Source organism: Gouania willdenowi, chromosome 9 (genome assembly GCF_900634775.1).
Source record: "Gouania willdenowi chromosome 9, fGouWil2.1, whole genome shotgun sequence".
NCBI lineage: Eukaryota > Metazoa > Chordata > Actinopteri > Blenniiformes > Gobiesocidae > Gouania > Gouania willdenowi.
The window spans coordinates 36,207,594-36,235,103 of NC_041052.1; the positions used below are offsets into that span (position 1 = coordinate 36,207,594).

A 27,510-nucleotide genomic window follows, 5' to 3' on the forward strand; every position below is an offset into this window, starting at 1 on the left:
TTGTGTTTTTATTTTGTGTGTGAATTGTTAATTTAGTTACATTTTGTGTTTTTCTGTTGCAATAACCTGTTGTGATATTTTCCTTGGCATTAATTAATTTGTTTGTTTGTCTTTTAGCAAGATTACGTCTAAAGTACTACACAGATCCTAAAGAAAGCTCTTACGTAATTGAAAATTCCATACAATTTTGGAGGAGATCCAGATTATTTTGGTGATCAGTTTATAAACATCTAAAAATTTGCCATCATTGGCCAAATCCAAATTGACTGATATTTGACTCACTTTTGTCCGGTTGGTTCTTTAATTATCTCACATAATTTAATTACAATGTTCAAGAGAAGAAAAAAAAGGGTGGACCTGCTGTATTGTTATTAATAATGATAGAAATGTCTTTCAAGCCTTTAAAGTGTGAATGATCAATGTACCATAATCAGAATCACTGATCCACATAGCTGCCAATATCTGACAAAAAGGAGATTTGGCGGTTTGTGGAGGATTGTCCTCACTCAGCGCTCTTGCTGTATTTAAGATTTTCTTTACTATTAGACCTTTAAACCACATAATAAAAAAATACACTTCATAAAAAGAGTTCCTAACTGGGATTAAAGGAGTGATTCAGATTCTATATGTACCAGTCTTTGCTGTTAAAGTCGATTCCAAAAAGGATGTTCTCCTCTGTGTCCTGTCGCCCGCTGGTGTACACCACCACCATGTAGCGCACACGGTCGGACCATGCACTCTCCAGCCGCACCGCCTGCACACAAGTCATTCCACCATTTTATGATAATGAATGTTTTAAAGGAGAGGTTAATGCATTGCAACAGTGCTTATGATATTTTAGTCGTAACAGAATTTAAAGGTAAAAAAACTAAATTAAAGAAGCAAAAAAATAAAATAAAACAATCGATCTAAAATCATTTTAAAAGGTAATCAATCGATTGTATTGATACAAGGAAATAACATATTGGATTTAAGCACAGCAGACATTCTGGCAGCGTTCACTGTAGTAGCAGCAGCAGTGATAGCATTACCTCTGCAAAAGTAAGTAAGTAGCAAGTTCAAACACGACTCATTTAACCTGAACAGATGTTGGTTGTACTTCATTTTTAGATATTCTATTATTTCTATGTTGACAAAACAAACCTAATATGTTGATGTATTTTTTATTGAAAATGAGAGCAGAAAAGTTAACTTCCTGTTAATTTAAACTGAAGTGTTGATTAGACTTTCAAATAAAATGTGAATAAATTTCCCATTAAATGTTGTTTACTTGTTTGTTTAAGTGCATAATACATTTATAGACAATTCTCTAACAAGAAACAGGAATCTATGAAAGCTCACCTATACTGTTCATTCTAAATTAACCAATATCGTCCTCGAAATGAATCGACAACAACAAATCGTGATTCGAATCAAACCATTGCTCAAATGAATCATTACACCCCTAATGTATATGCATTATTTGGTTTGGATGTACATACATTGACACGGTTTCTTACCAGTTTGATTCTGTCTTCAGAGCGAAGAATGTTAATCATCACCTGCAGGTGTTGAGGTAAGTCGCCTGTTGAAAAAAGGTGATTAATGTTATGAGTCATCAATGCAACACAATATCGAGTTTGGGAAAATATCATAAAAACAAAGCATGCTGGAACACAAGGAGCTTTGGTACAGAGTGAAGCTTTTTATTAGAAAAGCAAGAGTTTCACACCAAAGCTACAACTACAGAGAAAGGAACAGTGTTACATAATCAACTTTAATCATCATGTTGCTTAACTTTAATTACTGCTATTTCTATCAACCCAGAGTAAAATAACTTATCACAGCGAGGACAACACAAAAATCTATCAATACAAATGTTTTAATAATCAATTTCCTTTGTTTCTAATCTTTATTATTTTTTTTTATTTAATTTTTATACAAATATTTTTCAGACTCATCTTTATCAATATTTGGGGACCCTTCAGCAGAGTGTGAATCAGTGATTCTGTCTGACTTGTGACCAAGATGGACAGGGTACGTGAACCAAGGTTGGGGTCAATTGTAATTGCAATCGCATAATTCATAAATAATTACAATCATGGCGTAATTACTGTAATTGAGTTTAGATAATTGACTTTGTAATTGTAATTGCCATAAAAATTCTATAATGACTGTCAATTATAATTCAACGCAAAACTGGGGAACCATGTTACAGTTCTATGTACAGTTCTACACATACAGTATGCAGTTAATTATTAAAATATGTTTCATATCAAGCTTTCCCACATTACCATTTTAAAAAATAAATGAATTGAGGGATATATAGTGATACAAAAAAGGCTCAGATGCCCACGACAAAAATACTAAATACTATATTTTCATTGATTAAGAAGCCTAACAAGGTAACCAATAGACAGGAAAGAAATTAAATGATCGATATTTGTTTTTAGTGTATTTTACAGCTGATTTAGGACCTGATATCATAAGAGATGCTAACAGAAAGCTGAAAGTAAACCTTTATCAGGTTATTTATTTCAGGGTCAGTAATTGTGATTAATATTAATTGAACTTTAGAAATTGAGAACATAATTGTCATTCTGAGAATTAAAATAATTGTAATTTAAATATAATTGAAAAAAAGGCTGGTCACTGTCAGGGTTCCTGCAGCTTCAGTCACATTAAATTCAAGGCTTTTTAAGACTTTTTATTGCCATTTGAAATTAGATGTAAGACCAACTTCACAGTAAACACAATTGGGGGGAAAAAACACCACATCAATTACATAGGTTATTATTTTTTTTCCCAGTGTCCACTAGTGCAGACGTGCAACTGGCGGCCCCCAAAGTAAACACAAAAAAATACACAAAATGACAGTAAAATACCGGTACACAAAAAAACACAAATAATCAAAATCACTCCAAAAACACACAAGATGACTACAAAAATAGCCAAAAATATATAAAACAAAAATACAAAAAAACTTAAAATTTGATTAAAAAAAATCTTAGTTGGACAGGCAATTTTCTTTAAATTTACATTTCCCCGTGTTGTTAAAAGTTGCTACAAGCATGATGTACATCTGCACAGAGTTTCACTGCAACCACGTCACTGTTTTGCCGTTGGTTCCGCTGTCGAGATTGTGCAATGTTACAGTAAATAATACTTCTTTTTTTTTTTTACGAATGTTACCATATATTTTGAAATGTGAAACTAATTACAATCATAAAATCATACTTGTGTTAAAATTTAAGACATTTTAAGGATCTGCAGGAACCCTGACTAATCTAATTGAATTATAATTGAACATGGGTAATTGAAAATGTAATTGACCCCAACCCTGACATGAACAAACCTATTTGTTCTTTTTATTCTCATCATTACAATCATATTTTATAAAATGAAGCATCAGCCCCAACGATGGTTCCACTCTGGAAAATGAAGTTGAGTGTTTCTTTATACACGAAATCTGAAAACAATACGTAGTGAAGGTTGAACCTTAACCCTGGTGAAAGGTATGGGATGTGGGATCACTAGCCTTAGTCTCAGCTCTTCTAAATTAAGGTTAAAGACATTTTTATTCGTCACTGCTTTTAATTAAACAGTCACACTATTTAATCTGATATTATCCCGTTTTATTGATTGATAGTGTTTTACATGTTGTGATTTTTCTTCATTTTTAAATGTAATTTTTATGGTGTGAGAACTTTGAATTGTCTTGTACATGAAATATGCTATATAAATAAACTTGACCTGTTTCACTAGCTTAGATTATTGCTCTTTAGTAGCCTTTTAAACCCAGTATTAGTTTATTTCGTGGGTTCCCAAAGTGGGGTACGCAAATTGTCATGGGGGTACGTAACTGAAAAATAGAAATTGGAATATAAATTGACCAGCAGGCAGGAGTCTCCATGCATTGCCACAAATTACAATCAATGGTTACAGATTATTATTATTTTTTTTTAATCATATATAATTCCTCAACAGGATAGGTAAAATCCAGAGACACATTTCACTGTAGGGCTACATTGTATGTGACATTACAAAGGTGGTTCCTAACCTTTTTTGGGTCATGACCCCATTTTGATATCACAAAATTGATAATGTTTGTTGTTGCCAGGATTAATTTAATGCACAAAGTGACAAGATGCGCCTGCTCAGATCACTTTATACTGCATTTTATTTGAACTAGATTTAATTTTTGAGAACGTGAAAGTATAGTATACAGTTGTTTAATATTTTGTGTGTGGTGTTACAATTGGAAAAAGTATAATACTTAAAACATTTAAAAAAATAAATTTCTATTATTATAAATTATTAGACATTTCAGGGGACCCCATTTGAATTCCAAGCAACCCAACATAGGGAAATGATCCCAAGGTTGAAAAACACTGCATTACATTATGTTTTTAAGAGTGCAGTGGTAGGGGTTACATGGCTTAAGGTTAAATGTCTGATGGGTACGTAAGGGACTGTGAAAAGTTTGGGAACCACTGGTTTAATTCCAGTATTACCAACTAGATTTTAACAAGTTCCTATTAGACTAAACATTATTATTTATAAACAATTGCATGATGTAAAGGGGATTCTTATTAGACCATGTATTTTATGACTCTTCCACTGGATTCCTGAATCCTTTTAACACGTTGGCATGGTACAATTGATTTTGTAGTTATTTAACGGCCTGAATGCTTTGGCTGCACTGCCTTCAACGGCCGGGGAAAAATGTGGAGTAAGCCCCATGAAAAAGTCACGGTGGATTTGGTGTTTTGGCTGTAGGAGGCGGATCAAAGTCTGCTGGGTTCTTGGCCGTCACACAGATTTGTAGTAGATTAACAACTGCTGTGAGCTTCAAGTGCTAAACAGGGGAATATAAATATACTGTATCAGTTGAATCTTGTGACTGTTGATGGGAAAAGTTCAAATCAGATGAATGGGTAGTATGAAAAAACATGGACTTATTGAAAAGTATAAACTAGGGATTTTCAACTACATTTTCACTAGGGTCAGATTCTAAAAGCAAGAACTTAAAGCTAACATTTTATAAACCGTACCTGAATTTCATTTAAAAGTTGTTCTCATCCACCATATTTACAAAAGCATTAAAAAACTAATGGAAGACAAGAAGGGATGCTTTTGTGTATACTTAAAAAATGTCCCCATACAGTATACTGTACATCCAGGTATTTCTCGCATACTTAATCTTTTTATACTATCTAATGTAACACACTAATTTTGACGTCAGACTTAATGTGAGTAGTACGTTACCCCTAACCACCGCCATTAGATGAATTCTAAAAGAATCCATAAAATGGTAAAACTAGATATTTCTCTGTGATTACAGAAAACTGCAATAAATACAATTCTGCCTAATTCAGAATCGGAAACGTCTTACAATATATTTAAACAACAAAAGTAAACATGCCGTTTTTTTTTTTTTTATCTGACATTGGCTCAATAAAAAGATCATCAAAATAATTTTCTTTTTAAATTAAGTTACTGATGCTATATGTGCTTTAACCTTTCATCTGAAATATTGATTGTTTTGTCATATATATTGTACATGTCAGGTATATTTAAATGTACTGAATTAATAGGTACACAGTAACACAAATATAACAGTTTCAGGATCAAATACAATCTACAGTCTCCAAGACTGTTCAAATAAATAATTAAATATCCTGTTTGGCTAATCCAACATTGTTTTAGACAATTTTGAAAAGGATGAGTATAACAACAGCAGGGGTTAAATTATGGAACTGCCTGAAGGATGATATAAGACGAAGCACCAACATGAACCAGTTTAAAAAGCTCGTATATCGTTAGTAACTATAAAAAATGTTTACCTCGGACAGCAATAATATGCATATAATGGTATAACATATATTATGAAAGACATAATAAACATAGTAAAAAGTATACAATGTGTATATATGTGGGAGTATATGTATACAGTATGTTTGATGTGCATTGTGCATGTATAAACTGTATATATAATTTTTTTTGTAGAATATATATTGAATAGTAATTGAATCCTAATTATTATAATTTTTTTACATTATCTAGACAGCCTTGTTTTGTTTTTTGCGATGGGGTAGGTGTGTATAACCTTTAGCTTTAACCTGCACCCTTTCAGCCGATTAGTTGGACAATTGAGTGTAGTTTGTTCTGTTTTTTGTTTTTCTGAAGACTGCCGAAATAAAACTCCAATTCAAAAATTTCAATTTTTACATTTCAGAGACGAGAAAATAGTGTTTTGTTTATTTTTCAGCATTACGTGTTACATGACGTGCTGCTATATTAAGTGTTGTGTTCAACGTCCAAACATGGGTCATATAGGGTGTGAAACCTTTCAATGTAGCTATAAATGCTGGGCCAAAAGTGGCACAAATTCCCATATTTAAAAAAGCGTTAGTCCAAATTTACTATGCTTGATGACTTAAAGTGTTCCACATGTCTTTTCTCTTGTCACCACAGAATTACGTGTAAAGTTTTCCATCATTCTAACTCAGCTGTCAACAAACAAATTAAGTAGAACACATTATCTACAATTCACTTTTTGGTTTATGTATTTGTATAAATTACTTGTTGATAGGTCATTATATATACTAGTACAGTGCCCGTCAGAAGTATGTATTCATATAGTGGGAGGAGCTTAAGTAGAGTTGTCAATTATGGCCAAATGAGTATGTGTTTGAAGGTCGAATGTACAAAGAGGTGTAAATACTCAGTCGATTTCCATGGTTTAATTCTAGCGCGTGACAAATTGATAAAGTTTGTACCAATGTTCGCTGGACTTAAGCAAATGGATAATAAATGTCATCTCCTGTCCTTAGACCCTCCTTCGGCAAAGAAAAAGAAAAACAAAACCTCACAGTATGAAAATAATTACACACAAACATGTCATGTGCATCCAAGGTGCGCATTAGGTTATAAATGTGTGGTGAAAATATCAGCTTTTATAATGCTGTGTTCGCAGAAAAATTGACATGTTTCGCTGTTCGCTATGAGCACAGCCGCTGCAACTTCCAGGAACTATTTGAGTCCATTTCAAACTTCCGTTGTCACAACTCTCTCTCTTAACGGTTCTGTGCATAACTTCTGGAAACTACTGTGTGCTCCTGTCCCGGTCTAACCCACGTTCATAATAAAATGATAATAAACATTAAATAACTTTTAGCAGTTCGATACTAACAGGCCGTGTTTATCTCTTAATATATCTATGGTTCATCTACGTTTTTTTTCCCCTCGCCTGTTTCAACTTGATTCGCTGCTGCAGACACAGACAGACACACGTGCAGCCTCCCCTCAGCTGCAGCTGAACACTAATAGAGCCCTAAAAATCCCAGAATCAAACAATGAAAACGGTTAAATGCGGAAATGGACAGAATCAACATGAAACGCCGTCAGTGTGAGGCAAGGATTGTTGTTTTTATGGGGAAATGTTCCGGGGACCGCTGATAAGGTACACCGCCCTCCCCCCTCCTGCCCTGGCTGCATTAAACACTGTCTAAAATTGCCAAATAAAAAAAACTGTGCAAATCATCACTGACTCTTAAAACAGAGTTGACCAGTGTCCGTTTAACTTTGCTGTGCCTGTGAAACTCCATCCGTTTCTCATGTAGCACAGCGGCGCTCCGTGAAAACATGAAATAGATTGAATCAGTTTCACCTGCTCAGAGCGTTTAAACAACATCTAATCAGAGCTACAGAAGATCTGTGGATAAAGTTGTTCTGTTGTTGTGGACGAGACCATCGATGCCAGGGATTGTAGAGTCTAAAAAGTCGTAGGTTAATGATAACTTCTGATACTGTAAAATATTCTGGCCTCCAGTGGTGAAACAACTGATGTATCCTTGTGTCCATTTATTTTTGTGTAATCACTAGAGTCTGGAATGATGTCATCAGGATCATTTAAATTATTCAGCCTGAGGGGAAATTGGGTGACTGTGACAGTAATGCTGTTCCATATTTATATCACATAAATAATTAAAAAGGAGCAGTCAGAACAATCAATGTCACTACAACTTAAATCTACCTTTTAATTGTATCTTACTTTATTTTTGACATATATTTTTGATTAATTATGTTTTTATCTATTTATTAGTATTTATTTTGTTAGATATGTAATTTTTTTTCTGAAAAAAATGATTATTTCTAAAAAATAAATAAATGGAATTTGGAAAAAAATAAAATGAATGTTATAGGGCCCGACACTACCTCATCATAACACTGAGTTAGCTGATGTCAGCATGGCTGCAGCGTGGCTAGTGCTGCTGCTGGGGGGCCTGCACAACCAGTTTTAGTGAAAATGAGAAGGAAACATTTGCAAAATTTTGTGATACTTTCTCAAAAAACAGTAATAGTTTTTTTATGTTTACATGTGTTGTCAAATGTTGCACTACATTTCACTTAATTTAAAACTACTTTGTAAACTGTTCATAGTTTGTATTCTCAACTTTATTAAAGGAAATTATGCTTCTTGTCCTTTTTTTTTGCCCCGTGGTATCGGAAATGGTATCTAGAGCTCATGGGCTGATATTTTATGGAATATATTAGTGCATGTGGGTCACTCTATTAGTGTTATTGTATGGAATTCATTTATTTCCTCAATTAAAATGATGAAAAAAATCACATGAAAAGCAAAAATAACTCCAATAATGTTTTTACAGCTGCTGAATTGTTTGTATTATATCTGATAATGAGTTACATAAAGTTATGGTTGATAAATATCTCTCTGACCAGATCAGGCTGATGATTTAATCATTCAGGAGAGTTTGGTGTAATAATCACAATACTTACATTACTGTCTAATGGGGCCAGCTTTGTCTTGTGAACACGTGAAATATTGCATTTCACAAGTAGCAGTGGCAGAGGAACTTGTACTGGTTCACTTTGTTGGATGGTTGTCTGGTCTTAACCAAGTAGCGGTCCATGATGTGTCGCTGCACGGCAGCTTCAGGTAAGCCATGACGAGCACCACCGTCTGTGTGTGTGTGCGTGCGTGTGTGAGGGGCGGGAGCAGCAGCGCAATGTACACCGCAAAGGTTCAGCGGCGGAGCTCCCGTGAACAGCGCTTCGCTTCAGAGAATAATAAGTGGTTGACAAAAAACTCGGGGGCAATTTTGGCCCGGGGAACAAGGTTTTTAGGGGCATTCTTGGCTAAATTGTGGGACAAATGGTCTGTGGCTCTCGCTAATCTCCGAGATGGGAATTTATTGTTTCTATCGTGGGATGACATATTCTTACCAGTGAGAATGTTTGTGACGATATATCGTAAACTATATCGCACATTCTTAATTGGCACACTTCTAGCACTTGTCAACCATGGGTTTTGTCCACTGAGTTCTAATTTGCCCAACTGGGATGTGTAGAGGATGATTTCATCCTCATCACCAGCATTAGAAACTGTTTTAGGAAGAACGGAGAATGAATCCAGGGGTTCAGGCAACAACGTTTCTTACCTGCATGTTTGTGAGTGGGGGGTGCTCTGGGGCCCTGGTGGCTGTTTCCCTGCTGCAGGAAGAGAGCGGCGCCCTTCACCATGAAGAAGCTCTCGCTCAGGCTAGAAACAATTAGGAGAAAAAGAGGAACTGAGTCACACAATCAATGCACCAGGGTTAGGGTCAAGTATATATTTCATCTACAATTACACCTTCAATTATCCATGTTCAATTACAACTCAATTATGATTACAGTTACCTGCATTTTTTCCATTTAAAATAAAAATTACAAATCTTATTTTTTTCCTGTTAGTCAATTACAATTAATCACAATTACTGAGCCTTTAATAAAAAACCCCATAAAACGTACCCTTCCTCTTGTGTTAGCTTTCTGTTTGCATTTCTTGTGATAACAGGTCAATTTTCGTCCATGTTTAAAAACATCTGTAAAACACATTATCTATCATCCAATTTGTTCTGGCTTCCTTATTCATGAAAATGTTACCCAGTTTTGTGTTTGATTAAAATGTCAATTTAAGTTTTTAAGTTTAAATCTAAGTTTTTATAGAATTTCTATTACAATTACAAAGACAATTATCTGAACCCAATTACAATTCAACTACGATTACAACAGCAACATATTTTTTGAAATTACGATTACAATCATAATTGCATCACAACTGTAATTAATTATCAACTATGCAATAATTGTAGTTGAACCCAACAGTGCAATGCACAGAAGACATCACAGTGTAAAGTAACACTACGAAAAGCTTGATGTTGTGCTGCCTTGCTGTGCAGGGGTATTAGGACCCTCATTTGGTGTGTTGCACCGCCATCTTGGGCAAAAGTCAGGTACTGCTACTAGTCAACGTCACGTAGACAGAGTTGCGAAACAACACTAAAGTCGACTAATCGCTGTGTGTGCCATAGTCTTGGTCGACCAACCAATTCCTTGGTTGACTACAGCCCTAGAATGCAGTGTTTTTCAACCGTGGGATCATAACCATGTGGGGTTGCCTGGAATGTCTAATAATTTATAATAATAGAAAAATACTGATTAAAAATGTATTCTTAAAATGTTTTAATCATTTTCTTTTTCAAATTATAACACTACATCCAAAACAATCTTAAAAAAACTGTATTCTATGCTTTCACTTTCTCAAATCTAGTTCAAATAAAATAAATATAAATATAGTATAAACGATATAAAATACCTTAGCTGGTGCATCTTGTCACTTTGTGCACTAATCCTGGCAACAACAAACATTATCAAAAGCTAATTCTAGAAAGTAAAAAAAGCCAAAAAATAGTAATTTTAAAATGGAGTCATGACCCAAAAAAGGTTGGGAACCACTGATGGAATGTCATATACAGTAGCCCTAGAGTTAAACTTGTCTCTGAATTTGACCTATCCAGTTGAGGAATAATATATAATAATAAATAAAAAAAATAATGATCTGTACGGATTGTAATTGGTAAAGCAATGTATCTTTTTTGATGACTGACTGCTGGTCTATTTATATTCTTGTTTCCAATTAATTTTTTTATTCATGTACCCCCTATGACAATTTGCGTACCCCACTTTGGAAACCTTGGTACTTTAGTGACTATTTCAACAGTGGGATGCAGCACAAATGACATATCTGTACTACCATTGTTCAGTTTGGTTAGATGCTGCATGATTCAAGAGTATAACCACCGTCTTCTGCTACTGCTGGATTACTTTAACCACAGAGTGAAAAAGCTAAGCTGCTGTACAAACAGCCTGACCTCAGCTGAGCAGTTTACATGAATCAAGCTTTGATCTTGAATGCATGTCCATTTTTTTTCTGCTGTGTGGGCTTTATTCTGGTTTGAGTTGTCAAGCTTCTGCTGGCTTGGTGTAATACAATACATATCTAAATATTTGACCTGACTGTTGCTGTTTGTTAAGTTTAGCCTTCACAACGGTCAAAAAGCACCAATTACACCCCCACAGTACACACACACCTGCCTGGAAAAAAAGACTAACTGTCTTTAGGGTAGACAGTGGAAATGTCAAGCGATGATACAATTGTGGAACTGCTGTTAAAAAAAGAATGAGGCGTTTCTTCTCTTCAACCATTCCATTTCACTGAAACACAATGTGTACACGTACATAAATCTAACCTGGCAGCTGGGCGTTACACATTTACCGTCAATTCTCTGTGTGCAGTCTGGCAAACAAGGGCATCATTAGGAGAACGGCGCTGATGAGTGACAGGAGCAAAACAAACTACAGGCAGATACTAAAGACACACCTGACTCTAGATCCAGCTGTTATCAAATTTTTGAATTTTGAAGTAAGTAGAAACTAGAATATGTGAGGATGCATGAGCTGAAACGCATTGCTATTTGGCTGCCCATGGGGCAGGGTCAGGGCCTAACCACACTTCCCACGCACTTAAACCTTAATAGTCAATACAACTCCTCAGAGTCAGTTAGGGATGTAACGATTCACTCAACTCCCGATACGATTCGATTCACGATACTGGGTTCACGATACGATTTTCTCACGATTTATTTTACAAAATGGGAATGTTGACAAATGACTGAAAAATATTCCTTTATTTTTTGGGGAAAATACTGTACTATTTTCCTTTTATTTTTCATTGTCAAAAGAATCCCTTGATAAACTATTCAAAATGATGCAATTTAACTAAAAATAAATCTTGAATGAAATAAATAAAGGAATAATACAAATGAAGAAGAAACCTATTAATTTAAATTCTGGTTCTATAGTAAACAATTCAAAACTGCATAATAGTTCTTTTTCTTTTTAAAAGTGCAACTGAAAATGTATTTTGTGCCTTAACAATTGGACTTAAAAAAAACAAAAAACAAAAAAACAGTCATTTTACTGTATTTACGTCAAATATTAGTTTAGACCAGCAGAGGGCGCTAGTAACCCAGTGGTCGGTTGACATGCAGTTTTTCCACCAGTGAAGAAGAGAAGCTATGCTAGCAGACAGAGCTAAAAGAAAAACATGACTTTTACAGATATTCACGTAATATTACAGATATTCTTTCGGTGCTAAAGGGGTAATGAATCATTTATGAGCATGTTTAACAGTAAATGGCGGCCAGAAAGAAAATAGTAGCAGATTCCGCCCGTCACGTCCGCTTCTGGAAGGATTTATAGCGCCCTCTGCTGTTTAAAAAAGGTACTGCGATTCAATTTTCAGAGCATCGATGTGAACCGTGGTACCTATGAATCGATTTTTAACTGCCTTGCAATTAATCGTTACATCCCTAGAGTCAGTATAACCCATCGTCAACAGGTTTGAATGGGTACATTAAGATATTAGCAGCGTTTTTCATTACCCTTTGAAATGTGCAAAATCAAAATTGCGCAATAAAAACCGATAATGGAAACACCTGAATTTCTAAAAAAAAAAAAACACACTCAAATATCGCAATGGAAACATAATTTATTCATTTCCAGAGGTCAGCCTTCTATTCACCTCTTCAGTATCCATTTGTGCATCTTTCACACGCTAATCAATAGACATCACCTGACCGTTAATTTACCACGCAGCGCCACAGAAGTCTGCCATGATTTCATTTTGATTTGAGTCTTGGGCCTTTGATTGATTTAAGACAATACAGTATAAATATACCCAAAAAAATTATCAGTTAAAAAAAAATACAAATAATCAGTTAAAATAAATACTAAGCAATTTTGATGTTTTGACTGTTACTGCTCAAACGTTTCAGATATTTAAATGAAAAATATTATTTTTAACAAAAAGAAAAAAGATCTTTGTTTCCCTGAGAAAGTTCATGGAAGGATTGAGTTTCCATTGATTCGATTGGATCGTTGCTAAACCAATCGATATATTGACCCAGATTGATGGATCGTTACACCACTTGTCAGTCAGAAATACTTGAAACCAAACTTACTGTAAACTTAAGATCCCCTTGGTTTAAAACCTTTGGACCAAGACATTTTAGATAACATCAAAGATTACATATATATATATATATATATATATATATATATATATATATAAAATATTCCAGTGGAATGGAGCCGCATTTATTTCCTTTCATTTGGAGACTGAAAAGCCCCTTTCTCTCAGCTCACCTACATTTATTACCACTGTGACACCTCTGTTCACCTTTACGTGTACCAAGTCAGAGCAACTGGAGCTCTGCAGTATTCTTGAATTTTCTAATCCTGCCAAATCAGCGAAACCTGGCCTGCCATTCCAGCAGATGCCACAAAGCTGAAGTGAAAACTTGCTCAGCTGCAACCCAGAGAAGGTCAAGACTCTATCAATCTCACCATTTAACTCTAAATTGCCACACATAGTAACATACTGATAAATACACACATACCAACCATAGATACCTACACGCACACTCAATGTTTAATTTTTCCTTCAGTAACTCTTTGTTTTTCTTCTTTTCTGTAACAAAATTTTCTTTATTCACCATAATTTGTTCAATTATTCAGTATTATCTTGTAGTTTAGTCTTATCTTGTAATAGTTGTGAGCTCATTCATAATCCAGTGTTAGTCTTTTGGTAATATTATCATTAGTGAATTGTTTACAATTCACACAATTCATGTTGTATTCTGTATTCAAAATATATCTACCACACTTATTTTCTTGTGCACTGTTACATTTTGGTAATAATTGTATAAGTCATCTTTGTCTTTGTGATTATTTTTGGTCATATTCTATTGTCTGATGGGAGAGTAGATTAAAGTTAAGAATCCTACCCTGGTTATCAATTATTGAACAAACTGCACTAAAAAATTGTTCGATCTCCATCTTTGAGTGCACCATGAATATTAAAATATTAATTCATAACACTCCTACAGTATTATATAAATGGTACGATATATAAAATATAAAAAATAGAACAATGTGCAATCAGGTAGCGAGAGATTTTGATCTAGGTTATGAGCAAAATCATGAATGTAAATGTACAATTTTGTCCCGAAACATAAATGTGGGGTATTCCTGTGTCATACTGGGGCCTGATTTTATATATTATATATATATATATATATATATATATATATATTTTTTTTTTAAGTTCAGACTTCTATTTCAAAATATGAATTGCGCATTTTCTGTCAGTTTTTAGCAATTGCAGAAAAAACCAACAAGTCCCACATAATGCATGAACAAACTTGTGGTCAGTTGCCGCTTTAATTAATTTAACAGATTATTTTATGGGAATAGCTTTTCTTCTGAGCACATCATAATATTTTCCAGCCACCCATTACATACATAGAATGTTTCATTCGTAAAGCCTGTGGGGACGACATTTTCCCACAAGAGGCTTGGTCCAACTTTTGTAGATTTCTTTTTAAATAAATTGCGTTCTGTGAAACATTTGTGGTCTGTGAAGAGAGTCTATTGTCTTGGATTATTATCACTTAATAACAGCCACGCAAAAGTGTCAGTTAAAATGTGGAGCCGAGTGCAAACGTGTGTACGTGCCAAAGTTTGTGCGCTAAAAGTGTGCACTGGTGGAATCTAAATCGTGTGCATGAATCAAAAGCAAATTAAATTCACAAGTCATTTTCACACAATCCTATCGAGCAGATTCAACTGGTTCAAGTGTTTCTTTGTGCAAGACTCAACCAAAGGTTATCTACAAAGACTGCAGTTAAAAAGGAGCACGACAGCTAACATTACAATCTACTGAGACAATACAAGGCTACACCAATCAGGGGACTGGCAATGATCCTGACTTTAAAACATCAAAGCGATGACGAAGACTGGCAGTTGAAAGTCAGAACATGTCAGCAAATCAAAGTAAATTTCCTGAAGAACAGTTATATGAATAAATGAAACCTCAACATAATGATCCCGACTTGTCTGTAAGTGACGTGCTGATTCCTGATGCTAAACAAAGGTTCCGCCCCGGAAATACAGGTAAATAGTCAAAACAATTAAATAACTTAAATCATAAACTTCCTTTTCAACATTACAAATTATGTAAATCTTTATACTTCACTCAATAAATCAATAACTCTTTATTTTTTAATATAATATATAAAGTAAAAACGTTAAGCAGCAAAACCTTTCACACAGCACTTACATTGTCTGTCATTGATTTTAACAATAAAACTTTATTGAAACTGTAGCATAACTACAAACCTTTCGGCAAGCAATCCAAAGTAACCCAAAGCAAGTCAAGGCATGGAACTGTTCTTTGCACATCAAGTCCTTACTGTAAGAAGCCATCCAGTTTAAACTCACATGTGCTTTATGTCGTTCTGGCTCAGCACAGCATTCTCCACAAATTATAGAAGCGTCTTCATCGCTGCCTCCTGAATGGATTCAACAACCAGATGCATTCTGTCATCCTGAGCTGAATGCAGGCTCTTTCGCTACAAACTACGCTTTCTTCATCAATCTCCAGGAATACTAAAGCAGCCAAGTTCAGCAGAAAGTTTGCTTTAAGTCTTTGAATGACAGTCCGGACTCATCTGTGGTGCTTAATAAAAAAGTGCTGTCTGTTCAGTTGCCGCTCCCTCCCTCCCTCTGCCTCCTCCTCCTCATCCTCCCTCCTCCTCTCACTTTGTGCCAGTCAGATTTTTGCCAGCAGGGACAAACTGCAATCCTCAACTCCAGCCTCAGGCAGCTATGCTACTGTAGTAGTCTCTCACATTCCTCAGCTTTGGACTGTTTTGTCTGTATCAGTCATAGGCAGCAATCAAGCTAAACATCTGAGTTTATCTGCTAGCAGATATTGTTCCACAGCTCTGAAGACTTCATTTTATTTGCTCAGCTTGAAATATGTATTGAAATACTGTTTCCTGCAACTGGTGCAAAAGCAGCACAAAGATGAAGAATGACGCAAAACACACTCATTTCCATGACACTCCTGACAAAGCCTGAGTTAATGCCCGAAATGTAACAATAGAGTCATTCAATGTCATTGCACAAATGGCCCACGCACTTTTTACATTTTTACCAATTGTTCTGTGATTATTCAATAGACACACTGTCAATTTTTAGTTTGATCAGATTAATACTTTTTTGAGATATGGCCAATTTAGTGAGGTGTGTATGTGTTGATCTTTCAGATTTCAAGAGACTGTCACCCAAGAAGCAATGCATAAAAGTGACTAATCATTAGTGATTTGAACAGTATATATACACATAGCTCAAAGCTGATAAAGTTACAGGGAGCTGAGGCATATGCAAAGTTGTTTACTGAAGGCCCAAACATGTTCCAGATCCAAACCCCAAATATGGGCTGGCATGTCCATCAGATAGGATGTATAGCAGATATTTTGTATATTCTGAGAGTAGGTGGAGTTGTATTAGTATACCAAATTTCAGTTTCCTATGGAGTGTAATTTTTGAGATATAGGAAGCTGCAAATGAAAAAAAAATAAGGACCCACGAAAATCGACACATACCCCCCTCACTAAATTGACCATATCTCAAACAGTATTAATTCGATCAAACTAAAAATTGACAGAGTGCCTACTAAATAATCACGGAACAATTGGTATAAATTTCTACAATTTTTGAGACCAAAGTGCGTGGGATGTCAATTTCTTTTTTCAAATGACATGGAATAACCCAATGGTGTGTCTTCATGTCACTGCTAGATCAGGAGTCTGTTGAATCTAAGGAAATCGGCTCTGGAACAACTTGCCCTGGCATATCCGCTCTGCAGGATCAATTAAGGTTTTTAAATCGGCTTTAAAATCACACCTCTTTTCCCTGGCTTTTAATCAAACATGACAAATCTTAATTTGTTTTAATCTATTTTCTCTGTTTCTTTACTTTTGTATTGTTCTTAACCATTGTAATCTGTACAGCACTTTGGTCAACTCTGGTTGTTTACAATGTGCTTTAAAAATAAAGGTTGAGTTGAGGATGGTACTAAGGCCTACAGCACTTGTTAAATTAGCCCATTTGTTTAGAAATGAGCTGCACTAGTAAACTGCACATAGATGTATGCAATGTATTAAATTGCATAATTCATCAAAATGTTGCACCTTCCTTTAGTTTAAGATCATCAAGCCTGTAAGCATGCACAGGGAAGTGTCTGACAAAAGCCCTGAGAAACAAACTCTCCTTTCTAGCAAACATTTTGTGTCTGTTACACTCACAGACACAACAACATACTGACACAGGTTCATTGAAGTTCAAGACTCCAAACGGGGACATCGTATTGTGTAAAGATACGATGGATACAGGGGATTTCTCTGCTATTTGGGTCAAGAGAAAGTAAAAATTGATGGTGCGTCAGTGAGACCAAAAGTATCCAGATGGAGCTGGATGGGCCGAGGAGGACCAGATGCCCATTGCACTGAGTCATCAGGTGCACAGTTATGTGATAGAAGTGCACTGGATTACACCAAGGACTGACTAAAACGATGCGTCGCAGAGGCTTTAGGCAGGAGGTTTTGTTCACAATCTTACAAATGTTTACTTTGCACACATCAGCACAGCCGAACAATGCTGCCTCCTCGTGGGGTTTCAAATTGCGTAACGCTAGCATTTTAAATCTGACAACTAAAAGAGAAGAAATGGAGAGAGGGACTGTTACAGGAAGGAATGGATTAACCTCCTCTGTCGGCATGGACACCTGAGGAAAGCAGCAAAAGCTGACATCATGTCACTGTGAAAAACAAAGTGGAAGACAGGCTGAGATGTTTTGCATGAAGACATGCTGGCTGTCCGTGTTTAAAGCATCAACTTAGCTTGTCCCCAATTTAAAGAAATACAAGTGCATGACACGGCTACTCTTATAAAGGCAGAAAAAATTCAAATTGCAACCGGGAATTGTGGCTGTGTCCAAAGAGTCCCTCCTATTTCCTTTCCTATTCACTTCTCCTTAACACCGTGGACGACGTCACAGGGTTAAGGAAAGGAGTTAGGAGACTTCCCAATGGAGTTAGGGGAAAGGCCATCACATTGTTTTGAAAATCAGATGCACTTCCACTATGTGACGTAATAATCTAACAACAGCAAAGGTTAGTGACGTCTGCCGTGGTGAAAAAAACTACAAAACTCAAAAAATGAATGACTAAAAGCGCATTTATAACACTTTCCCCTGTGCCTCTAACCGCTGATATGTCAAATATCACAAGGTTTGAATGTAATTCAAAAAAAAAGAGGCTACCAGGGTATGAGGAACAAAAGTGTTAACCAATTTTTACTTTCAACGATAGTAAACACAGACATACACAACATTAAAAACAAGAACTATTTAAGTGTGAAAATGTGTCTAGAACAAGGGTGCCCAACGCATCAATCGTGATCTACTGGTCGATCGCAGAGGCATTTTGTGTAGATCGCGCACATGGGCGGCAAATGAGTGAGAATGGCACAGTCACGTATACCAGAAATGGAACCTACCAATTTAGCTTCTGACCTCAATTTAAGGGGGCGCTAGTGCACTAATATATACAGTTTTAAGAAATGTAATAGCCAGTGAAGTCATTAAATATCATCATGTCACTGTGGAAAATAAATCTAGTCCACAGCTAGTCTAAAGGGCCTGAAACATTTTCTACAGACATGGCTAGTCTTTGTTTTAAAGCAGAAAGCTTTCAAATTGTAAACCAGCAGTTGACTCTAAGTCTACTCAACTCCATTGCAAACAACTGCATCGCTACACAACTGTTTCTCTTTGTTAATCAAGTTTTACTTTCAATGATGATATGATACACAGACATAAAAGACATTAAAAAACAAAATAAATATTGACAAAGTGTGGACATGTAAGTTTACACAGATTCCCTTAAACAAGCTCCAGGATATTTGCATAGTTTTCTAACTTCATGAAACAGATATTGTTTGACCAAATAACAAGCACTATTTGCTTATGTCAACACAAATTGAACCACAAAAACAAATTGCGAGGAGGTAAAGTAAATCTTTCTTTGATACTCTGAGCCCTTACTGTACCTGATCAACTCACACTCATTCTGTATTTCATTCAAAAGACAACTGGATGTGTTAAAATGCAATAAACATGACCTTTCCCAGTATTTTAATTACATAATGGGTCTTACAGCCTCTTCAAAAACATTGGAAGACATCCTAAGGCAAGTGGGGGCTTGCATTATGCATGGTTCATTTTTACACACTGGAATTGCTCATAGACATATCATAGCCTGTTGCATAACTGGAAAGAAACTGAACTTTTGCAGATACAGAAGTCTCTGTGTTTGCTCAAAAATAAATGTCCTTAAACTTATCTACCATGATGACTTTATTAAAATTGAAAGAAGCCGTGAGAAGCATCACTGCCTCACAGAAGTTTGTGATTCGAGTCATATCGTGGGAAGCTTTCATGTTCTCCCAGAGTAAGAGCAGGTTTTATCTCATTTCTTCTCACAGTCGTAACATGCATGTTAACTGTACTGGAGTCTATAAATCAAGTGTGACTGTCTGCATGCGTTAGCTTGCAATGAACTGATGACCCACTGAGGGTGTAAACTAGTATAGTGAGGAAATGTGTAATATTGTCCTAAAACATGTCGGTAAAGGTGAATTCCATCTCATTTTGTCAGATTTTGTGGGAGAATTAACATTTCCCCCTCTCTGACCACCCGTTTACAAAGACGTTTTCACAAAACTTGCATGTGAGGCAATATTCACTGTAAATTATTGCAAATATGACACTGCTCAATATTTTGAGATTTGTTTTATTATTATGCCATAGAAGTGCCAAAATAAATTCCCTGTATGTGCAAATATACATGGCAATAGAAACTAGGCATGTCACGATACAATATATCCCGACACTAAACAATACGATATACATCGTGATATCAATGATTGCAAATTTCACATTTACAAGTACAAAACTGTATGAAATACAATTTATTTAAATTACTTGCAAAAACAAGTAAATGGCAACCAACTGTGAGTCAATTAATATAAAACAAGTGGTATGTTTATTAGGCTTTACACAATGAGGATTTTTGGGCCGATCAGCGAGTTTTAAAAAAAAACGATCATATGAAGTCGGGTTGTTTTTTTTAGGTAACGACCAAATTCCTTTGGTACTTCCTGATACAGATTCACGGAAAATCATATGGTACCATGTTTCTGGACCTAAATGCATCCTTGTGACTGTGAGGGAGATGAAGAGTTGGCTATTTCCATCCAGGACCTGAACATAACATTGCATGTACAAGAGCGTCATGCTCCGCTTTTAAAAATGCGATGCAGGCTGAGCACTTGCAGGTGTAAATGTGAGTTAAACCATTTAATTTAGTCCCTGAACAGCTGCTGTGTCAACTACAAGAGAGTTGGAGATGAAGCTGCGGAGGCAGACCACACTGGAACTACGTAAAGCCACCATTAGCATCAGCATTAAAAGCAAACACATATTTCCTGACTGGAACATCGGAAAACCTGCTGTTGCTCATAGTCAGTATTCACGTGCACAGCGGAGGTGGAGCGCACACGTCATACACGCATGCTTCTGTGTCCACCACCGCCCTGAAACGGTTAGAAGTGTCTGAAAGCAAACGGGAGCACATCGCTCTGCTCTTGGACTCTCACTTTTAACATGCTCAGGCTGAATAAACAAAACAAGCGCGCGCACACACACATAAATACACACAGGCACTAACAGAAGACGCTGATCCCGCTTTCAGAGCCTGGGGAAGAAGTCCGGCACTCAGCCGCTCCGCTCCAACCGACAGACATTTTTGCCATTTGCCCATAGGTTGTCACCTTTGTGCACAAATGTGAGTGAAATAAAGCAGTGTCACGTAAACCAAACAACTTTTCGGTGTAAATGAGAAGATAAAACAATGCAATGAGAGCATCTACAGAAAGTTTTATCACGACATGACATCATTGATTTGATTGGTGAATTAAGACAGTAAGACAGCAATCACGTTAATTGCATAAAATGCAAAATATCGGCCGGTCAGATCGGTGTAAAGCCTAATGTTTATCAAACTATCAAATTACATTTTTCAAAAAAGTTTAACTTGTGCTTCTACAGACTCCGATTGTACATTAAAAAATTTATTTGGACAATTATTAGATCAATACGATAATCGCGGAGAGAAATGTTTTTCTTACACCCTTAATTATAGAAACTTTTCTGACTCTGATAGTCAGTGTCATATTGCAATTTCCACATGATTTCTTCAACAAAAAAAAATTTTTTTTTTTTAAAATAACAGTAATAATACCAATACTGCCATTTAAGGAAGCAAATTCCATATTTTCCAATTGTTTTCAACGATCACAGAAAGTCAGAGGCCCTACGCCTGTGCATAAGATGTGTGCACATACTGAATATTAAATAAAAGAAAGGATCAAACTGAAGAGAAACAACTCTTACCTCTGATTTAATCGGCGTTCATCATCACTGCCAAAATCCTAAAATACAGATATGAAGAAAAAATAGTTAACACTATCCAGTTTGGTATGAGGATACTTGGCTTGCCACAATTTAACAATATGAAACCAACAACAAAAGGAACAATCTAAACAGCAATGGATTTTTTAAACCTTTGTGCATAAACCAACCAGTCATCTCACTAAGTTGATCAACATTGTTAGCAGAAGATTTAGGAAAAAATAGGGTTGCAAAGGGAAGGAAAATTGCCTGTAAATTCCCACGGGACCTTAAGCTCGAGAATTTTGGTATTATTTAAAAATATTAACTTTTTATGGAATTATTCATTGAAAATTAGGAGTAATTTTAAATGACCGAAGCTAATTTTTTAACTACTCTTAAAATTCCTGGAAATTTGCAATGCAGGCTGAAATGAATTTTTGTATTGTATTATTTTGAATATATGTTAATATTTATGCTTGAAGATGGTACAGGTATATCAAATTTCCAGCTAATGCAAATAAATAATTCCCATGAAAAGAACATATTTTTGATTATTCCCTAAATTCCTGAGTTTAAGTCCTGCCCCCTTATAACCTTATTTGAAAATGAGTAATAGTTGTAACCACAGTAGGTTAGACAACAGCGGAGGTTTAACTATGAAAAGAAAGCAAAACGTTGAGTCAGTATGATCATCATGAACCCTTTATGTGACTTTAAGAATGCTGCAGTCACTACCAGTGTTGTAGTAGCAGCAAAAAGAAGAAGCAGACAAGCAACTAGCAACAAATTCATTCTGGATGCTTCAAAATTCATCAAATTAAATAAATTAAATCAATGACAACACATTCAGTGCAGAGCGTTACAGGTTTGTTATTAGTAATTCAGAAAACTACTACAAATATTTTATTTGGGTTACATTTGGGGTGACCCCAGGCCTTTGCAATAACATGTTTATCTTCTTGAGAAAAAAACTTAAAGTAATTTTCGAAGTGTTGAAAACGGAAAATGCACTTCTGGGCCAAATTCGGCCAAAAACACTTTTCTCAACGGAAAAAGCCGACCAAAACAGGATGTTGTGACGATGCAACAAACAGCACAGTTAGCGCGCGCTTGTCTGAAAACGGGCTAATCTGTCCACAGACAGAGTGGCTGGATTTCAATACATCTGAACACTAAAGCATGTTGTAAGTAGAGTTGACGGATCACGTAAGAGTGAATTTTGCGGTGTCATTCTGTGTATGTTTATTGTTGTCTTGCTTCTTATGATTGGATTTTGTGGATTTTTCCTGCAAAATGTACATTTTTTGGAGTTATATAGTGTAATTAGGCTGTTATTTTGTGTTTTTTTTGAGTAATTGTTTGTGTATTTCTGTTGTTTTTCTCATTTGTTAGTACTGCGGGTTTGCAGTTTGAGTCATTTTTTGTGTTTTTCTAGTCTTTTTGTGGTGTACTTTTGTCATTTTGTATACATTTTTTAATGTATTTTTGTTGTTGTTTTGTGTTATGAGTAATTTTGTGTATTACTGTTGTTGTTTAGTTCATTTTTGTGTGTTTTGGGAGTATTTTCTGTGTTTTTTTATGTCTTACTGTATTTTCCAGCAATGTCGTAATTTTTTGTATCTTTTTTAATGCTTTTGTTTTGTGTATTTTTCTGACATTTTTTAAGTTTACTTTGGGGGTCACATAAAATTAGACAGAGGGCCACCAGGCCGCCAATTGCCCATGTATGTGCTTTTCTCAGACACTACTTTATTTGGCATTTAAGATTTTTTCATTTATGACATCAAAATAACACAATACCACCTCTGGGTAAATTTGGGTTATTGTGTTACAGGAAATGCAATCTCATAAATGCCTCGTGCTGGCATGTCATCCAACCCAGGCTATGGTAGAACAGCTTCACCCCACCCACCCTTGTTAGAGTGGATGATGTCATATAGCTGCAGCAGATTTCTGCCAGGCCCATCAGTCACACCTCGACAAAAGCCTCCAGACACAAGCAAACACAACTATAATAATCACCCTGGGGAGAGGCAATAAATCTTTGAGGAGTTATTACATCGTGACATGTCAGTGAGCTACAGTCCTGATCCAGTAGCTGTATAAGAAAATATTTGTTAAACTTGGCCTTGGCAAGTTTGAGCAACACAAACAAAAAAAGTGCAAATAAACTAACACACACACACACACACACACACACACGAGGAAATCAATCCTCTTTTTTCACACTTAACCTGAAAAGAACAAGTTGATCTCATCTGTTTACAGTAGGTATTGAGCCCCCGTGTGTCAGCTAATAAACGTACACTAATTCAGATAAACTAACAAAAGTTTTGAATGTTACTTTAATGCAGAAGTGTCAAACTCATTTGAGTTCAGGGGCCAAATACGGAGCAGAGTTTAGGTGGAAAATTTTGTAATTTAACCATTATTGTGCTCTAGTTTGCACTTCCACCGATAAACAAATTATAAAATAATGAATATATAATCTGATAATATCAATACAATAAGTGACAGACATCAGTACATGCCTGCAGGATCTTCATTTTCGTGTTATTTGATTTTGTGACGCATTTTTATGTAAATTGAGGACAATTTGTGGACTAATTTGAAGAAAATTGCAGGATTTGGGAAAAATTTAAAGTTATTTTAACAGTTTCAGATTACAGATGACTTCAGTGTGTGATATAAGCATGGAGAAAATATGAGCCCGGCAAATATTGTGGAGGTTCATTGAATTTGTGTATTATTTTGGAGATATCTACAACTGAATTACAGTTAATAATTTACAGTGCATCCTGGTTTCGCTGACTTTTTTGCTTTCTTCTGAGGGTTGAATAGGATGATCGAAATGGTCGGATTTGGCCCCCGAGCCATGAGTTTGACACGTGTTTTAAGGATAATGTGATACATAATGTGTTAAACTATTTTCCATAAGCTTTAGTTCTGAAAGAACATGTCTTCATAGTCAGAAATGTCTGCATGTTTAAAATGTTACTCATTACACTGCCGTACGAGGAAGCGGCAGAGGGAACTGACACAAATGTGTGTGTGTGTATTTGTATGACAAGTACTGCTATGTCGTCAGCTATGCAACGACTGAATAAATCAGATGCTGATGGCATCATTTCATCATTACGTTAAATTGACAGTCTCTAGGTGTAATACCTTCACAGCAATATGTGGTCAAATTAGCTACTAAAAGCAGTGGTTCCCAAACATTGGTTCCCTAAGGCTTATTCTACAAATTCAAAACAATAAGTAGAATTTAAAGTGGATTTTATTTATTTTTCGTTTTTTTAAATACCATGCAACTTTATCTGATTAGTTCAATAGTAAGTAAATACAGTCTCCTTTGTAAAATGTAGCTAATTATTATCTCTTTTTGTCAGAAGTGTGATAAAATGGCTTCCACAGCATAAAATAATCCTGCTTCAATAAATTACAAGAAAATATAACATTTAATTAAGCAATAGTACTGTTAGTTTGTGGTGAATTTGTCATTTAAAAAAAGCCTTTAAATTGTTAATTATTTCCGAGTACCCCCTGCAATGTTCTCTATAACCCCAGGGGTACACGGACCCCTGTTTGGGAACCACTGAGTGTTTATGAGATATAAAGTATTATTGACAGTTATCTAATAAAGGCTTTTAATACATGTCAGCTTGTCTCATTATGAACTGCTAAGCTTAGATGTTGAGCTTCTATCACTTCTAAAGCACTGGAATGCTAGCTTGGCCCCAGCCTTATTATAACATTTAAAACGTAGTGTGTGTGTAACTGAAATGGTTGTGTTTAATTTAAAACATATAAATTAAATTGTCAAACTTGAACATTTCATTGATTGACGCTACATTGCGGAAGCGTATGCTGGTCCCTGTTAGCTCCCTGCTAGCATAACAGTGTACCATCATTAGCTTGAATCAGCGGCCTCTCGCTCTCACTCAGCCCCGTCCTCACATCACCCCCAGCGGATACTAGCCACTCACCTCCCCCGCTGTTGTAGTTGCTGTGCTGCCGGTGGACGCAGCGCTGGGGGTCGGGGACCGCTGCAGAGTAACCAACGCCATGGCTGGAAGCTGCTGCTGGTGGTGATGATGATACACCGGCCGCTGTGGCCTGGTGAGCTGCAGCTAGCTGATGAGCTAACGGTTCAACTACTGACACACTGCGGAAGTAGAGGGGGCGCTGTGCATGCGTGTTATAAAATAAATAAATAAATAAAACAGTATAAAATATTATACTAAAATAGTTGAGACCCAAATAATTGCATTTTAACACTTTCTTTGATTTAAAAGATGTATTTTTGATTGAAGTAAACTTTTAGTATTTGGGGCATATTATGGATAGAATGTACTACCTACAAAATAAAACAAGACAAAAATTTCACTTAAATAAAAAAAAAAAAAAATTAAAAAGTATTGAAAAAAAAAATATTTAGGTATCAAATATTTATTTTGCATTGAACACTGTTTATTTTGCATTGAATGCTTTTTTCTTTAAATTAAAATATAGTTTTTTGAATGAAGTTTTGGGCCACATTATGGGTAGAATGTACTATACACAAAATAAAACAATAACAAGACAAAACATTCAATTAAATAAAAAAAATAATAAAAAAGTATTGAAAATAACTTATTTGGGTCTCAAATATTTATTTTGCATTGAACACTTTTTTGTTTTTTTGGCTAAAGTAAACTTTTTGTATTTGAGCCATATTATTGGTCTTGACCCACAAAATAAAACAAGAAAAAAAATGTCAGTAAAAATATGTATATTTTCAATCAAAAAGTGTTCAAATGCAATTATTTGGGACACAAATATTTAGTTTTGTATTTGAACACTTTTCTTTGATTTGAAACATTTTTTTTTATTGAAGTTTACTTTATTTGATTGAAAATGGTTTTGTTTGTTTTGTTGTTACTTTGAGTTTTAACAGTTTACATGTCCAGAGTTCATCCATTCAAATCTACCTCCAAAGAACTCAGCAGCTACAAGAAGATCAGAATGAATGAGAAAATTGTGGAAAAGTCAATGAAACAAAGATTTGGAGCTCGAAGGAGAAAAAAACCAAAACTAAAAACTGCTTTGGAACAATATGCAGAATCTCAGGATGAGCTCAAATTAGCACAAAGCATCATGTTGAGTTTAAAAAAAAAATTTTTTTAAGTATTTTTGTCATCATTGTGTGTCTATTTCAATTACTTTGTGTATTTTCTTTCTTAAAATGCAGTTGTTTTAAGTGTTATGGAGTCCCGTTTTATATTTTCTTTGAGGGGACTCTAAACTTATACAGAGGGCGCCATGTAAAAAACATACAGTAGGAGCATTTGGTTAGATGTTCTGATTGGTTTTAATCATACACAAAATAAGAAATTAATTTGACTTATAGCACTACATATACGGTTATGCGCTAAATCTAAGTTTGTAAAACTACAGTGAATTAAAAAGTTCACAAAATCAGTGATCACGGGATTAGAAAAATGTGCCTAGTTAACATGACCTTTCCTCTACGTTTTGTTGTATTACTCATTTTGAACATCGCTCTCTGATGATCCAGCTAATAGAAAGGATACACAATAAAATGTATCCATTTTGTCAATTGCAAAACCCAATAAAGATTTAGGGAATTAAGTTGAACATTGTTATAATTTACTGACAGAAAACAAAATAACTCACTCCTTTTTTTATATTCGTCTTTTTACTGAACTTAAAAACATTTACTGTAAACTTCATTTTAATTATGAAGTAAATAAACAAGAATA

At 35.3% G+C, this 27,510-nt stretch overlaps 1 protein-coding gene across 3 annotated transcripts in view; it reads right to left on the reverse strand.

Moving 5' to 3' along the window:
• Nucleotides 1–25,901, reverse strand: part of ssh1a (slingshot protein phosphatase 1a) — a 38,811-nt gene extending 12,910 nt beyond the window's left edge. The window contains exons 1-6 of one of the 3 annotated variants that reach the window (XM_028458323.1): nt 25,735–25,811; nt 21,746–21,783; nt 21,021–21,123; nt 9,444–9,544; nt 1,500–1,564; nt 633–754 (exon numbers count right to left, since the gene is read on the reverse strand). In XM_028458323.1, the coding sequence (XP_028314124.1) occupies nt 633–754; nt 1,500–1,564; nt 9,444–9,525 (269 nt within the window). In that variant the 5' untranslated portion in view covers nt 9,526–9,544; nt 21,021–21,123; nt 21,746–21,783; nt 25,735–25,811. Of the gene's footprint in view, nt 1–632; nt 755–1,499; nt 1,565–9,443; nt 9,545–15,666; nt 15,882–21,020; nt 21,124–21,745; nt 21,784–25,734 lie in introns of those variants that run through there. The other 2 variants (XM_028458322.1, XM_028458324.1) reach the window with 2 other exon arrangements.
• Nucleotides 25,902–27,510: the final 1,609 nt, after the last annotated feature.